General features: G+C 34.1%; 1 protein-coding gene across 14 annotated transcripts in view; it reads right to left on the reverse strand.

The window, feature by feature from the left end:
• Positions 1-2,390: 2,390 nt before the first annotated feature.
• The window catches only part of LOC125656362 (multiple epidermal growth factor-like domains protein 6), a 70,123-nt gene continuing 55,971 nt past the window's right edge, over positions 2,391-16,542 (reverse strand). For 9 of the 14 annotated variants that reach the window (XM_056148733.1, XM_056148753.1, XM_056148738.1 and 6 more), the window contains 10 exons: positions 15,680-15,808; positions 13,693-13,821; positions 13,154-13,255; positions 13,019-13,033; positions 11,100-11,357; positions 9,353-9,610; positions 8,253-8,381; positions 7,861-7,986; positions 7,124-7,258; positions 2,391-5,352 (listed from right to left, as the gene is read on the reverse strand). In XM_056148733.1, the coding sequence (XP_056004708.1) occupies positions 5,291-5,352; positions 7,124-7,258; positions 7,861-7,986; positions 8,253-8,381; positions 9,353-9,610; positions 11,100-11,357; positions 13,019-13,033; positions 13,154-13,255; positions 13,693-13,821; positions 15,680-15,808 (1,343 nt within the window). In that variant the 3' untranslated portion in view covers positions 2,391-5,290. Of the gene's footprint in view, positions 5,353-6,908; positions 6,958-7,123; positions 7,259-7,860; positions 7,987-8,252; positions 8,382-9,352; positions 9,611-11,099; positions 11,358-13,018; positions 13,034-13,153; positions 13,256-13,692; positions 13,822-15,679; positions 15,809-16,542 lie in introns of all 14 variants that reach the window. The other 5 variants (XM_056148742.1, XM_056148695.1, XM_056148746.1 and 2 more) reach the window with 3 other exon arrangements.

Genomic DNA, 16,542 nt, shown 5'->3' on the forward strand with positions numbered 1-16,542 from the left:
ACCTTTACATATTGTGTTTGTTTCTTTTGATAAACTCTTATTTAAACATAAATCATGGTTTATCCTCAAATACTTTGAATTGAAAATTTGTGGAAACTCAAAATATTGAAAATAAACTTGATCGATCAGTATGTTGAAAAAACAGAAGACCTTAATTTACTCATTGTCTGTTTATGAAGGGTCTGCCACATTATTCCCCACCCACCCCACCATATTACTCTTGTTTTCATTAATTAACATATCAGAATTTTTTATCTTTAAAAATGTATGCATGTGTATAATTGTGTAACAGGACAAGAAAATGCAACACCCTAGAACAGAATATTCTAACCCTGTTCCCCTCAATCTGTAATAAGGTGAAACACACTAGAACAGAATTCTAACCCTGGTTCCCTCAATCTGTAATAATTAAGGTGCAACACACTAGAACAGAATTCTAACCCTGGTCCCCTCAATCTGTAATAAGGTGCAACACACTAGAACAGAATTCTAACCCTGGTCCCCTCAATCTGTAATAAGGTGAAACATACTAGAACAGATTTCTAACCCCAACGTATCATTTCAACCCAACCCTGGTCCCCTCAATCTGAAATAAGGCTCAACACACTAGAATAGAATTATTCTAACCCTGATCCCCTCAATATGTAACAATTAAGATGCAACACACTAGAATATAGAATTCTAACCCTGGTCCCTTCAATCTGTAATAAGGTGCAACACACTAGAACAGAATTCTAACCCTGGTCCCCTCAATCTGTAATAAGGTGCAACACACTAGAATAGAATTTAACCCTGCATGGTCCCCTCAATCTGTAATAAGGTGAAACACACTAGAACAGAATTCTAACCTTGGTCCCCTCAATCTGTAATAAGGTGCAACACACTAGAATAGAGCTCTAACCCTGGTCCCCTCAATCTGTAATAAGGTTCAACACACTAGAACAGAATTCTAACCCTGGTCCCCTCAGTCTGTAATAAGGTGAAACACTAGAACAGCATTCTAACCCTGGTCACCTCAATCTGTAATAAGGAGCTCTATACTAACTGTGCTTGTAATTTCTTGTGTTTCTATAGTATAACGAGAAATATTTGTCCTAACGACATGTTCCAATTTTAAATAGTGGAAGTATCATGGGGCCATTTTGAAAAGTTAACATAGCAATGACCAATGAGATTTAAGTATATCATTATTACATGTTCAATTGAGAATCTGGAGGCCGTATCGTCACTTTCTAGCACACGCAAGTCAAGTTTTTATGTTAGTTATAGTCGATTTAAAACAGGAATTTCTTTTTTGAAAAAATGAGGGTCCGCCATTTATTTTGTTTACCTCACACTATATTGCCACGGAAACACTATGGTTTTCCCTGGGCAGCACAATTATAATGATTTTGGAAATTATATATGTATTACGAGTGTATTTTGTCAAGCAATGTCTATGATTGCTTTATATTACGTGTTTTTGTGGTGTATTCATACTCAGATGAGGAAATAATCAACTTCAGCCAAAAGAACCCAATACACCCATCTCATAAAATGAAATTATTCATGAAAGCGAAAATAATTCAGAATTAGGATATGCTAATAAAGAAAACATAAAAAAGCGTTGTGAAATGCACCACCTCTCATGGTGTGCTACAATGCAGTTTAGTAAATTGTTTGTCTTTTCACTTTATTATCAGGTATGTAATAGTGAAGTGTGGACGCCCCTGAAAACACACAACCCAGGATCTTTTATTCCCCCTGGTTAACATTTTTACCAGTTAGTCCATTCCTGGGTCTGGTCTGTCACATCAGAATTCAACAGAAAGGGTTTGGGTTATTGTTTTATTTTAGGGGGTTGGGTTTTTGCTTATTTGTTGGATCTTTGTAAAAACGGTCCTCAGAAATAAGTTCACTTACACCCATTTCCAGAACAGAGAATGTGTAACAAAATCTCGAGTTGCAAAGATCCACCCATTAGAAATAGCGTAAACCAGCTGGAAATGGACTGAATTATGAACATAAACTCTTTATCACCATACTCAAAGCTGATTTACCGAGGCATTCAAGGCCCAAATCAGCACCCATTCTTTTAGACTACATGTAATTGGTGGCACAGCAAATGTATTATCCTGTTTCAATGGCCAGCATATATGTTTTCAACTTTTCATGAATGAGAATGTCCCAGTTGAAACTCTGCACATATGGACTATGGAACACAAAAATAACACGTACTGAAATAATTTAATCCCCAGATTTTACTTTTTTGTTTTCAAAAATTGGAAATCAATGGGGTGGGGTGGGGTCACCATGGTGGGGGGTGCCAAGCCAAATAAGGCCCATTTTTTAAAAATACATTCTTTACTTTCCTTTATCCATCGTTAAAAATTATTTATAACATGACACAATTAAAAGATAAAATTTTAATTTAAGATATTTATTTCCATTATGCATATTAACATAATACTGGTAAATAAAACAGAAATATAACACAGTATCACAAAATGAAATTTGAAATGTACGAGAAAATGATGTACATATGTCATACTTACAGTAACTTTGATTAAACTGTGATACATGAAGCCTTAAACTCGATACATTTCATAGTTACAAGATAATTATCATTTATACCACAAACTATTACAGAATATGAAATTCTGTAAACAAGCTGTACGTAACTTGTACATTAACATCATAATTTAAGACTTAATTACAGAGTAAATTTGGGATAAGACAGGAACGTTAAGGTATGTAAACGAATATCTAATGTTATTGGCATTCAAATAAACATCCTAGGGCTATTCTATAAATTTACATTTAACATAGATACATTGAGGAACTTTTGAGTTTATCATTGTATGATAATACACAAGTCAATACTTTCAGACATTTATGTCGAATGAAATATTCTCAGATAAGATATTACAAACAAATCTTTAAAATCTACTGTTTGGAAATTTGTAAACCATGATCTAGATGGGAAAAAGGTGATAAATAATATATACTGCAAGAGTCTGTTCTTATATACTTATACGAGATCTTCAAACATGCTAATTCTTAAAACAGAAGCACTCAATTTCAAACATGTTTTTCTTTCTTTAACTTAATGAATTACATGTAACACACTCTACGGTTACAAAAATAAAAAAAAATGATGTAGCAATATTACTTGGGTTTAAATTTCAAATAAAGCCATCAAATAATCACACCAACCATTTTGACATCCCTTGTTAGAAAGCCCATTCATTGCCTATAACCATCATATTGCTTTCTATGTAAAACAGGCTATATAAATATTGCTAACCATTTAGCAGCCAATATTGCTTAACAATATTCTTGCTTTTTATGTAAATACAGCTTACATGGATAAAATAGTCCAAGAAAACCTTAATCAATTCACTTTTCAAAAAAAAAAAAAAGGAAAAAATAATGTAGATTAATTAGCTATTCAAATTGATGTTGGTGGTTCAAACCTAACCATTGAGTGTTGTGGTCAAAAAGACTATTTATGAATGAGTATAATTATTCCATAAATCATCCAATAGAAACTTTTAAAGTATCATGTACTGTTCCATAATAAAACATCCAATCAGAAGCTTCAGTATCATTTTTTCATGATAAAACATCCAATCAGAAGCTTCAGTATCATTTTTTCATGATAAAACATCCAATCAGAAGCTTCATGCAGTATCTTGTGATAAAAAAATCCCATCAGAAGTTTGGATTTTCAATATTAATGACTGTACATGTGCATAAAATTAGCAGTACATTCATTGGTCTCTTGAGAAATGTATATAAACATAGTGTCAAGCAAGCAAATCATGGTACATGTACAAACATTCAATGAGTATTTTAGAAGAATATAATATTGGAAAAAATATGGTGGAAATGAGAAAATTTATAATCAAAACACTTTTACTCCATTTCCAGACACCACACATTCAATTGTCAGAGGAAAAAATCTGTTGGAATCTCACCCTTCTTTCAAATACACTCAAACATTTACAATCAAATGCACTTCTAATGATGATCCAGGTTTTCTGTGAATTGGATTTATATAGTGTTATTTTTATTTATTTAATTCAAACACTGCTATAACAGACCGAAATCAGAAGTCTTCATATTATTCAGTAAAAAATACCATTCCTCCTCTCAAAGGTGGGCACTACTGCCAAGTCTCAATCATGCCCGACTAATGTAAAACAGAGTACAGGTATACTAATACTGGATTAGGTCTAAAGATACACCTGTATGTATACCAGTCTTTTCCCATCAATGACCTTGACTTCAAATAACCAGGGCCAGGTTCATGATACCTCAGGTCAGAAGCTGATACATGTAACAACCCCCAACCCCCATGATCCAAGAAGGATACTGTGATGTGGTAATGGTTACATTAAAAATATCAATACTAAGTCTTATACTATATTCATCTAGGTGCCTGGTATATATATCATCAAATAATAACTTTTTTCAAAAAGGTAAAAATTATCGTTGTAACATCAGTTTATATAGTACATGTATATTCATCCTAACAGAACCTACATCACATATATTATACAAATTCACTCTACATCTTCCTCTGACGTGACAACTATATCAAACATCCATACTCTACAAAATGCTCAATATATTCATAAAATCTGAAATAAAAATCATATTACTGGAAATATTGCACCAATATATAATACATAAAATGTTACAGCACAACATGATTTGTTCTTTGGCTATCAGTGAAATAAAATAAAGTCTGTACCGAGATATTGGTAATTTTGTAACCTATATCAACTACACAATGGATAAGACAGACTCGGATATTTGCATATCTATGGTACTCTATATGGTAGCTTATTTTCACACAAGAAAACCATTCACAAATTATGTATTAAAAAACCTGCTTTAAAAAGAGATCATTGTAACTAAATTTTGCATATGTCTTAAGTGATGCTAACTAATTATGCATGGCAAAAGAAATCACACTAAGTGGAATGGTAAACCAACATTAGAGCAACACATTATACTGCTATAAAATCTAAAACTAGCGCTCTTACTTCACAACTACGCCATTTTAAAATATCTCAATCACACTGCATATACCCAACTCAAGCAAACTAAATAATGTCATAAAATAGAAATCTATTGGCACAGGTTTTTACATCCAATGAAAGCAGGTCTATCATAGGTGGATGAAGCACTGGGTGTGTATTTTGATGCTATGGAATTCTGGGTAATCTCCTCTACAGTCCTGGTCAGGAGAGTGTTTTATTTATAGAGCACCTGTGTGACATTTTCTGTTTTTGAGTTCACATCACCTTTTACTGTAGTAATGAACATTCCAGGGAATGTCTCCCCTCCTAGAGGAAGGGAAAGCTGCAAAATAATAGAGAAATGATCACCAGATTTAATTCATACAATATTCAATAATTGGATTGGCATTCTTAACAAATTAACCACTTTTTACTAAGCTGCTTTTTTCCAGACAGAATAGGATGATATTGTTTACATGCATGGGTATGAATATACTACATCTACTCCATTAAAAAATTTCAATATTTCAACATTCACAACAATTTCATTTAAACAAATTTCATTGATCACAATTAATGAACATACAAACAATCAAAGCAAAATAAAATGATAGATCACAACAAAAATCAAACTGATTAATGGAATGTTTTTATTAAAACAATAATTCATATCAAAATGAATTAATGCATGCAACATATACAGTATACTAACTAGTAATACAAAATAAAATGTATATTCATATGAACTTACAATTTAAATAAAGACCCCATAGCAAATTATTTTTTTCCGAACTAACCTCATGATCATAACTTATATATGTAACCCCCTCCCCCTCCATCCCAATGTACCTAAAAATTACTTTCAATCAACATAGCATACTGATGTTTTTTGTTGGTTGTTGTTGATATAAACGATCTTCATCATTTTGCAAATTGAGTTTAAAACCCAATGGTGGTCAATTAATGATTGTAACATCAACTTTTAAACAGTCTTGAGTACTGTACCATCAATAAACAGCCATGCTTACCATATCCACGAGTTAAAGTTAAAAAAATTGTAAACTGACTTCAGGGCTCGAAATTAACATATGCCCGTCAGTCTGTGACTGGTTAAAAGTATGGTGGACTGACTGACATTTGTTTTAGTCAGTCCGATGGGACTGGTTAATGTTCTAAAGCATCCTTTTGGAAAATATACTTATGAAATTTTACACACACATTTGGCATGCTTCAATCTGTAGATATCAGATGAATCTGATTCGTAAATATAAATCTGACATTTAAGTGTTACAATATTGTCTGAGGCATATTGAGTTTAATTTCATTTTAATAACATTAACGAAATATGTTTAATCATTTCTGTAAAACTCTGTTGGACTGATAAAATTTTCTGTGGACTGGTTGAAATTATACCCCATCAGTCTGAGTGGACTGGTGACATAAAAAGTTAGCTTCAAGCCCTGGACTTCATTAAAGTCCGTTTTATGGACAGGTGGGCCTTTGGTCAAGGAAGAAATAATAAAATATTGAGGTGTATCTGGATACACATTCGGGTTATATATTGCACTAAGAAACAGATATTGGTAATCATTATATCTCAGAATTTAAGCCTGGTGAAGGCTGCATTTATGGAAAGCTATCGTGTATCAATTATAGGACGATGATTTACATTTCTAAAAATGATTTTCAGAGGTCAAACTACAACTTAATTAATTGTCTGAGCATTCAACAGGTTTGCTGAAATATACGTCAAAAACATGCTAAATTTTACACCTTACTGACAAGAAATGCACAATGTTAAAAAATCAGCAACTAAATGTCAAATTAATCAAAGCATTTTTAAGAAGCAATCATTGGTTTTGGTGTAAGTATGTTAACAAGCCACAATCTGTGACCTACCCATCTCTTCTCTACTCGTCATCAAGTTCAAGGTCGGATATGTGAGAAACTGAACAACAAAAATAATAACTGTAGAACAACTCCCCTGACAAAGCATTATGTCCAACATATCAACTATTTCAAACTGCTGAATGTATAGATCTATACGATTGATTGAAAGATTTAGCATTCTCACTTGTGATGTATTGACACCTTGACCCAGAAAACATTCTCACCTGTGATGTATTGACACCTTGACCCAGTAAATCCGTCTCGACAAACGCAGGCACCCGACACAGCCTCACAGAAACCTTGGTTATCACAGTCACAGAAAAACTCACAGTTAGGACCATATTGCCCTTGTTTACATGCTGAAATTTCAAGTCAAAATTAAGTTCATGTACAGTGAAACCTGTCTAATCCGACATTTGGAGATATACTTTTGTGTCAGATTAGACAGGATGTGGGATTACAGAGTGTAAAGAACGTGAAAATAAGAAAATAGGGTCAGAATTCCTGGTTAAACGGAGTACACAGGCATCGGTTTACACCGATTTGAATGTACCAGCAAAATGTACTTAGCTATAGCTCACTACTTGGTACTCCCACCAAAAAAAGACATTTAAGAAATAGATTTCAGTTTTGGAAATACATGTACACGAGGGCTTGAACTGTGACACTTTACACCAGCATACTTCGTGAGTGACTGCGTTAGCGCTTTATGAAAAGTATACTGGCATGAAGCATTGCTGTTCATATCCTCGTGTATTTTCAAAAATGAAATTTATTTTTAATATTTACATTTTACTTTCATGTCTGTCAGAATATTCTTAGCCATTATAATAGACATACTATATCTATAAAGAATCATATGCACATTTGTTCACATTAATTAAGAAATGGCTATCATGTTAATTGGTAAAGATATCAACGATAAAACAATGGAGATGTAAATGTAACTCGGTGAACTCACTATTTGTACAGTTGAGTCCTTTTAACCCGGCTGGACAGAAGCACTCCCCTGTCACATGGTCACAGTGGGAGGGGCCACACTGACACTCCTCCTTACAATGAATTCCATAGTACCCTCTTGAACACACTGAAATCATTCAAAATAGAATCAACTTCATATCTACTATAGAGTCATGCTACTCTCTATTGTTGTACCAAACTCTGATATTCAAATAGTCTTAACTAATGAAAAACTTGTAAGTCAAACAAAGAATGGGATTTTACCTCTTCGAATAACATTATGTTGTTAACATGTGTAATACATAACAATAAATAACATCATGTTGTTAACACATGTGTAATACATAACAATGATATCATGTTAACACATGTGTAATACATAAATTCTCTTACTGTGCTGACAGTTGTCTCCCTTGTAGCCTGGTCTACATTTACATTGTCCACTAACTGGGTCACATTTAGCATCATTCTTACAGCTGCATGTTTCTCTACAGTACAGACCAAAGGTTCCTTCAGGACAACCTGAAAGTAAAAGAAGAGGCCCATGGACAACAATACTCACTTCAGTCACCTTATTCTGAAATAGGTTTGGGACACTAATAGAGTAGAAATTTAAATACTGTTGTAGCCTGGGTAACTTTTTGAACAAATTTAAATCTACACTGCATCATATGCATGCAATTTAATTTGACTAATTCTACTCATGTGAAGAAGATTTTTCCTCTGTATTCGAATGAAATAAATCTAATTCCTTACTGCCCAGGAAATCATGATTTGAAGAAACTTTAATATACACTTTAGAAGGATACTTGCATAAAATATCTGAAACACCCAATCCAACGCCCAACTTGTCTTCCCTAATAAAGGACATGTTCTCTATGTGATGCTTGAAATTGTTTTGATGTGCGAGTTGGTTGTGAATTTTTACCATTAAAGTAACTTCTGAACAACAAAAAGTCTCAATTTTATTCTATATAGAATTGAAAAGACATGAGAGCAAAGAGTGAAGTTAAGTATATTTTATTTGCAAAAATGAATAAAACTGAGACTGATTGTGTCAACTTAATTGGTAAAAATTCAAAACCAACTTGCACGTCAAAACAATTTCAAGCTTCAAACGAGCCATCAGAGTGTATTGTTTACTATGAAATCATGGATATTAAATTGTTCAGAGCATCACATTCTTATTTTTTCGATTTAAGGTCCAATTTAATTTACACGAGTCCACTTACCCCCCCAACGTGACTAAATCTAGGGGGGGGGGGTGTTGGGGGGGGGGGGGGGGTGTTTCTACTGCATAATCGGATGTCAATAATGTGATTTTTCTTTCACAACTATCGATTGTGCAGTAGATCGATTGGTGCCCATGTTGAATATCAATATCAAAACATATGAAACATAAACAGAAATGAAACAAATTTTCTTTCACTATCAAGTTCTGATATCACATTTTTTAAACCATATAATTATAACCAATTTTAAGTTAAGCATACTGAATTCACAGCTTTGTCCATAGAATCCTGGCAAACAGCTGCAGCACCCACTGACTGGGTCACAAGATCCATTATTCTGACATACACAAGAGTGGACACAGGCTGGACCAAACCTTCCCAGAGGACATAGCTGGTCACAAGTTTCCCCCATCCAACCAAGGTCACAATGACACTGACCAGTCACAGGATCACAGCGCCCATTATCAGAACAGTTACACACTCCAGTGCATTCCCTGCCAAATCTGTCCTCCTCACATTCTGAAAGTAGAAAATTGTACTCAACATAGTAAAATCAGAAACCCATTAAAAGATAGTGTAAGTCAACATAGTAAAATCAGAAACCCATTAAAAGATAGTGTAAGTCAACATAGTAAAATCAGAAACCCATTAAAAGAGAAGGTAAAACTAAACATAGTAAAATCAGAAACCCATTAAAAGATAGTGTAAGTCAACATAGTAAAATCAGAAACCCATTAAAAGATAGTGTAAGTCAACATAGTAAAATCAGAAACCCATTAAAAGATAGTGTAAGTCAACATAGTAAAACCAGAAACCCATTAAAAGATAGTGTAAGTCAACATAGTAAAATCAGAAACCCATTAAAGGATAGTGTAAGTCAACATAGTAAAATTAGAAACCCATTAAAAGAGAAGGTAAAACTAAACATAGTAAAATCAGAAACCCATTAAAAGATAGTGTAAGTCAACATAGTAAAATCAGAAACCCATTAAAAGATAGTGTAAGTCAACATAGTAAAATCAGAAACCCATTAAAAGATAGTATAAGTCAACATAGTAAAATCAGAAACCCATTAAAAGATAGTGTAAGTCAACATAGTAAAATCAGAAACCCATTAAAAGATAGTGTAAGTCAACATAGTAAAATCAGAAACCCATTAAAAGATAGTATAAGTCAACATAGTAAAATCAGAAACCCATTAAAAGATAGTGTAAGTCAACATAGTAAAATCAGAAACCCATTAAAAGATAGTGTAAGTCAACATAGTAAAATCAGAAACCCATTAAAAGATAGTGTAAGTCAACATAGTAAAATCAGAAACCCATTAAAAGATAGTATAAGTCAACATAGTAAAATCAGAAACCCATTAAAAGATAGTGTAAGTCAACATAGTAAAATCAGAAACCCATTAAAAGATAGTGTAAGTCAACATAGTAAAATCCGATACCTATTAAAAGAGAAGGTAAAACTAAACATAGTAAAATCAGAAACCCATTAAAAGATAGTGTAAGTCAACATAGTAAAATCAGAAACCCATTAAAAGATAGTGTAAGTCAACATAGTAAAATCAGAAACCCATTAAAAGAGAAGGTAAAACTAAACATAGTAAAATCAGAAACCCATTAAAAGATAGTGTAAGTCAACATAGTAAAATCAGAAACCCATTAAAAGATAGTGTAAGTCAACATAGTAAAATCAGAAACCCATTAAAAGATAGTGTAAGTCAACATAGTAAAATCAGAAACCCATTAAAAGATAGTGTAAGTCAACATAGTAAAATCAGAAACCCATTAAAAGATAGTATAAGTCAACATAGTAAAATCAGAAACCCATTAAAAGATAGTGTAAGTCAACATAGTAAAATCAGAAACCCATTAAAAGATAGTGTAAGTCAACATAGTAAAATCCGATACCTATTAAGAGAAGGTAAAACTAAACATAGTAAAATCAGAAACCCTTTGAAAATACCATTTACTTCTCTCCCAAAATAAGACAATCCATGACTTACTGAACTGGCATCTGTCTCCATGGTAACCAGGTGGACATATACACTTGCCGTTCTTGGGGTCACAAGTCGCCTCATTTCGACACTTGCAGACATGTTCACAGTTCTGTCCAGTGTATCCCCGCGGGCAGGGCTGGGTACAAGTAGGACCTATGTACCCCAACGGACACAAACATGTCCCCGTTCTGGAGTCACATGTGGCTCCATTCTCACAATTACATTTGTTCTCGCAGTTTGTGCCAAATTTTCCTTCTTCACAACCTGAAATGCAGTCACTGATATATTTAATATGGAAAGCATACTGTGACATCTTTCATACAATTGCTTCAGCACAATTACAATATAAGATTAAGAGTTTTATAATATCAAAGTGAAAATACTAAATATTAAATCTATTACATCAAAGCAAACTTAGTAGATACAAATTAATACATAATGTACATGTATATATAAAAGTTTTACTGTTAAAACAAGATGATATGAAGCAGAGTGCTTGATACAAACATCATACAATGTTAAGTAAATGGATGCCATTACAGAACAAGCCATCAACACTTTAACAACTTGTAAAAAACAAACCCAGATTTTTCTGACGAAGTGATGTTATTCTACACAACACAAAATTTTTGCAAAAACACTTAATCTTTTTTACCCATGACTTTGACATTAAGTCTTCGTTCAAAGGTCATGACACAATATCCTACCATAAACAACCTTTGTGCTATTAAAGTATTATGTATGAATATTTTCCTGTTGCAAAGTTACTGCCAATACAAAAAAAAGTTCTACCAGTGATCTTGATCTAAATGGTTGATTGATTCATGGTTGTGATACACTATCTGGCCATATCTTTATTGTCAAGTATAAGCTTGTAATGTCCCTCCATCACAAAGTTAACATCGAACAAATATTTCTACTAAAGTGGGAAAGACCAATATATTCTCATGCACACACCTCAAAACATGATGTCATAGCAACACATCTCCAAGGAAACCATTGCAATGTCATTAAAGAAGTGATATTCAATATTCAATTGATGGGTAGCAGGACACAACAGATTTCAAGATTTTAGGCAGATGCAGGAGAATAAACAAAAAATCTATGTATAATGAAATAAATGGGCAATGAAACAACATTCAAAATCAGTGAATTTATGTCTCCCACATCATCATATCTATATGTCATTTGAACAAATTTTCATCCATTCACTTTATAATACTTTACGCCAAGTTTGGTTGAAATTTACTCACTGGTTCTGGAAAAGAACATTTTTTAAAGGACATTACCATTTTTTCTTAATATCCTGTTTTGCTAAAATTGTCTCCCTTTCAAACAGTTATGGCCCTTAATTTGAACAAACTTGAATTCCCTTTACCAAAGGATATTTTGATCTCAGTTTAATTGAAATTTGCCATGTGGTTTAAGAGATGATGAAAATAAGGGGGGGGGGGGACATAATTGTCCTACAGTGATAGAGCTCCACTGATATAATTTCAAATGTACTAGAGCAATGTCATAAAGTGACCTCTGGCCTAATAAAAGCAATAGGCAATGATCCATTGGAGGTAGCTACTCTACACATCCAGTGCTGGACCTTATATCATAATACTGTGCAATTTAAATCATTTCACAGAAATTCATTATAAATTTGGGGAAAAAATCTTACCAATGTGCTAGAGTGACCTTGACCTTTTTGAGCTACAAAATAATAGGTGTCACCTATTTTTCTTCTGAAGTTTAATTCCAAATGGTATTTGACACATCATTCAGAATTCATTAAAGCATTACAGAAATGTAAATGGATAGATCGACTCAAAATACATCCCGGCCATTTTTCAAAGTGGGAGACATAAAACACTGATGTCTTTCAGGGATCATTAAAGAACTATTTGTATTTCAACAAAACTACAACACCAAATCACCAATTCTCCAGGACTCTGCATTGGAAAGAACAAGATAAATTTTAGGACACAACACATACTTGTTTAGAAACAGTGTCGTAGAATCCATTACATGACACCACATAACACAATAAAACAGGACCTCTTTCTGTATACCTGCTTCTGGTCTAACTTTGGGTTTGTTTTCAAAAGAAACAGCAATAATACGCTCATTATGACGCCGTCCTTGAGCTTTTCTATTTTTCCTTCTCCTTTTACCTGCCGAAAAGGTGATGTTTTCAATTGTTAGGCATACATATTGTTACATCAAGCTTTTGATTGAGTCTGTCATTAATCATGAGTTAAACTGTTGATTAAATTATTGTAGGCTGAAATTTCAAGCAAATCTGCATATACTCTGAACATTCTAGAGTGAAGCAAACTCATGTATATATCATAGCAATCAATATTAGGAAGTGGTTATCATCAATTGTATGCAACACATTGTAAAATTCTTATTATTTATACATTCTATGTCAGTATCATCTATGCTAGACATATATCTGCATCACACTGAAATATAAATTGTTCAGATGGTAATTAAAAGTTCAGTGGTATAAGTCAGTGAGGCATTCAAAGCTATACAGGTTAAAGTTCTTTTCACTGAGATCAGTCCAAAGTTACAAGAATTGTGAGTCATTTTCACACATATTTACCCCTGGTGCAGTTTTTGCCATAGTATCCCGGTTTACAGCTGCATATTCCGGTGCTTGGGTCACACACCGAGTTCTTGCTACAGTTGCATGTCTGGTTACAACCCTCTCCATAACGATCCCTAGGGCACTCTGAATCACGAAAGAAAAAGAAATGTTGCCATGAAAGGCCCTGATGAAGACCACAGCCTTCACAAGAATTTTTCTCACCAACTCATAATAACATCTGCAATTCCTTTACATATGCAAATCATGGAAAAATTAACCGAACTTTTGTATTCTGTAAAAATGTTATTGCTAACTCAAGCTTTTTTGAGTTGTCTTTCGGATAATATTTGTTCAAGTGAATTTGAAAATAGGTAGAAATTGGACTGCAAGTAGCTTTCCTCAGAAAGCACATATCCACAAATGTAGAACTTTTATCTGTTAAATGGTTTTGGATTTGTATTAGTATTCTACCATTCCATGTGCCTCAAAATGTGGTAGATTTCACAAGTTGTTATAAAATGTGTACATTTCAAATTGTGTAAATTTCACAAGTGATATAAAATGTGTATATTTCACAGGTCAATAAACAAGAGGCCCATGAGCCACATCGCTCACCTGAGTCAATTTGGCCCATATTTAAAGATTTGCCCTATATATTTGCATGTAAAACTTTGATCCCCTATTGTGGCCCCATCCTACCCCCGGGGACCATGATTTTTACAAACTAGAATCTGCACTATTTCAGGAAGCTTTCATGTAAATGTCAACTTGTCTGACCAAATGGTTCTTGAGAGGAAGATTTTTAAAGATTCTCTCTATATATTTTGTATGTAAAATTTTTATCACCTATGTGGCCCAACCCCTACCCCTGGGGCCATGATTTTAATAAACTTGAATCTGTACTATGTCAAAGCTTTCTTGTAAACGTAAACTTTTCTGGCCCAGTGATTCTTGAGAAGATTTTTAAAGATTCTCTCTATCTATTTGTATATAAAACTTTGATTCCCTATTGCGGCCCCATCCTACCCCTGGGGGCCATGATTTTAACACAATTGAATTTGCACTGTCAGAAAGTTTTCATGTAAATTTGTACTTTCCTGGTCCAGTGTTATTTGAGAAGATTTGAGAAGATTTTACCTATAAATTCACATGTAAAACTCAGATCCCCTATTGTAGCCCCAATGTATCCCCGGGGGTTATGGTTTTAACAAACTTGAATCTGCACTATGTCGAGAAGCTTTCATGTAAATTTCAGCTCTTCTGACCCAGTGGTTTTTGAGAAGATTTTTAAATGACTCCACCCTATTTTTGTGATTATCTCCCCTTTGAAGGGGGCATGGCCCTTCATTTGAGCAAACTTGAAAGCACTTTACCCAAGGAGCTTTTTGCCAAGTTTAGTTGAAATTGGCTCAGTGGTTCTGGAGAGGACATTGAAAATGTAAAAAGTTTACAGACAGACAACGAACAACAGGAGATCAGAAAATGAGGTTGATTTAAATTCTTTTCAGATTTTCATGATTAAATCAAACCAGATTTTCCAGACAAATACAAAATGTGGTAGATTTCTCAGATAAAATCAGCAAGTACTTATTGCACCATTGATAGTGTGATCGTTATTGCCCCATTGATAGTGTGATACTGTTATTGCCCCGTTTATACTGTGACAATGTTATTGCCCCAAAGATAGTGTGACACTGTTATTGCCCCGTTGATATTGTGATACTGTTATTGCCCTGTTGATATTGTGATACTGTTATTGCCCTGTTGATATTGTGATATTGTTTTTGCCCCGATGATATTGTGATACTGTTATTGCCTTATTGATAGTGTGATACTGTTATTGCCCCAATGATGGTGTGATACTGTTATTGCCTTGTTAGTGATACTGTTATTGCCCTGTTGATAGTGTGACACTGTTATTGCCCCGTTGATAGTGTGATACTGTTATTGCCCCGTTGATACTGCAACTCTGTTATTGCCCTGTTGATTGTGTGATACTCACTGTTCTGACAATTATCTCCTGTGAAACCTGGTGGACAGAAGCACTCTCCAGTCACATGATTGCAGGGCTGACCATCACCACATAAACAAACCTCCATGCAATCCAGTCCATAGAATCCCCGCATACAAGCTAAAATAAACGTCATAATGATATGCAAATCTAAGCACATCAATTATATCATAACGAGACACTACAAGTCATGAGTAGAAAGCACTATTTACTACACGAGTATGCATATTGGTGTGACTGTATAGCCTAGTAGAATAAATATCTTTTTTCTCATGATTTTCAGCTCATGTATTCCATATCTCGGCTCACCCTTGTTTAAGTCCCCACTGAACCCCTTGGGTGATTTTATTAAGTCCCACACTGGTCCCCTGGAGTAACCCCCTTAATTCTAAGCCCCACATTACCCTCCTGAAGTGAACACTTTAATTTAAACCTAATACTGGCCTGCTAGAGTAAACCCTTAACTTCAAGCCCAACACAGACCTCCTTCAGTGATTTAAACCCCTCATAGACACCCCCCCCCCCCCCCCCCCCCCCCCCCCCCCATTGGTCTCCTGAAGTGAAGAGTGAAGATTTATCTAAGCCCTTCACAAATCTTCTCTCCCCACTGTGGCTCTAGGAGTGAAGATCAGACCATTTTCCCTACATATTTCTATGTAAATCTTTAAACCCCCAATGATCCATCCTGTTCATATGAATTTGCTTCTTCAGCTTTAGTGGTTCCTGAGAAGACTTTTTTATACACACCTCACCTTATTTCCCAATTATCTTCCTTTGAAAAAAAAGCATGCCCCTTCATTTGAACAAACTTAACCTAAGGATGCCTTATTGCTTATAAAATTTCGGAATTCTCT

The sequence above is a fragment of the Ostrea edulis genome, chromosome 1 (genome assembly GCF_947568905.1).
Source record: "Ostrea edulis chromosome 1, xbOstEdul1.1, whole genome shotgun sequence".
NCBI lineage: Eukaryota > Metazoa > Mollusca > Bivalvia > Ostreida > Ostreidae > Ostrea > Ostrea edulis.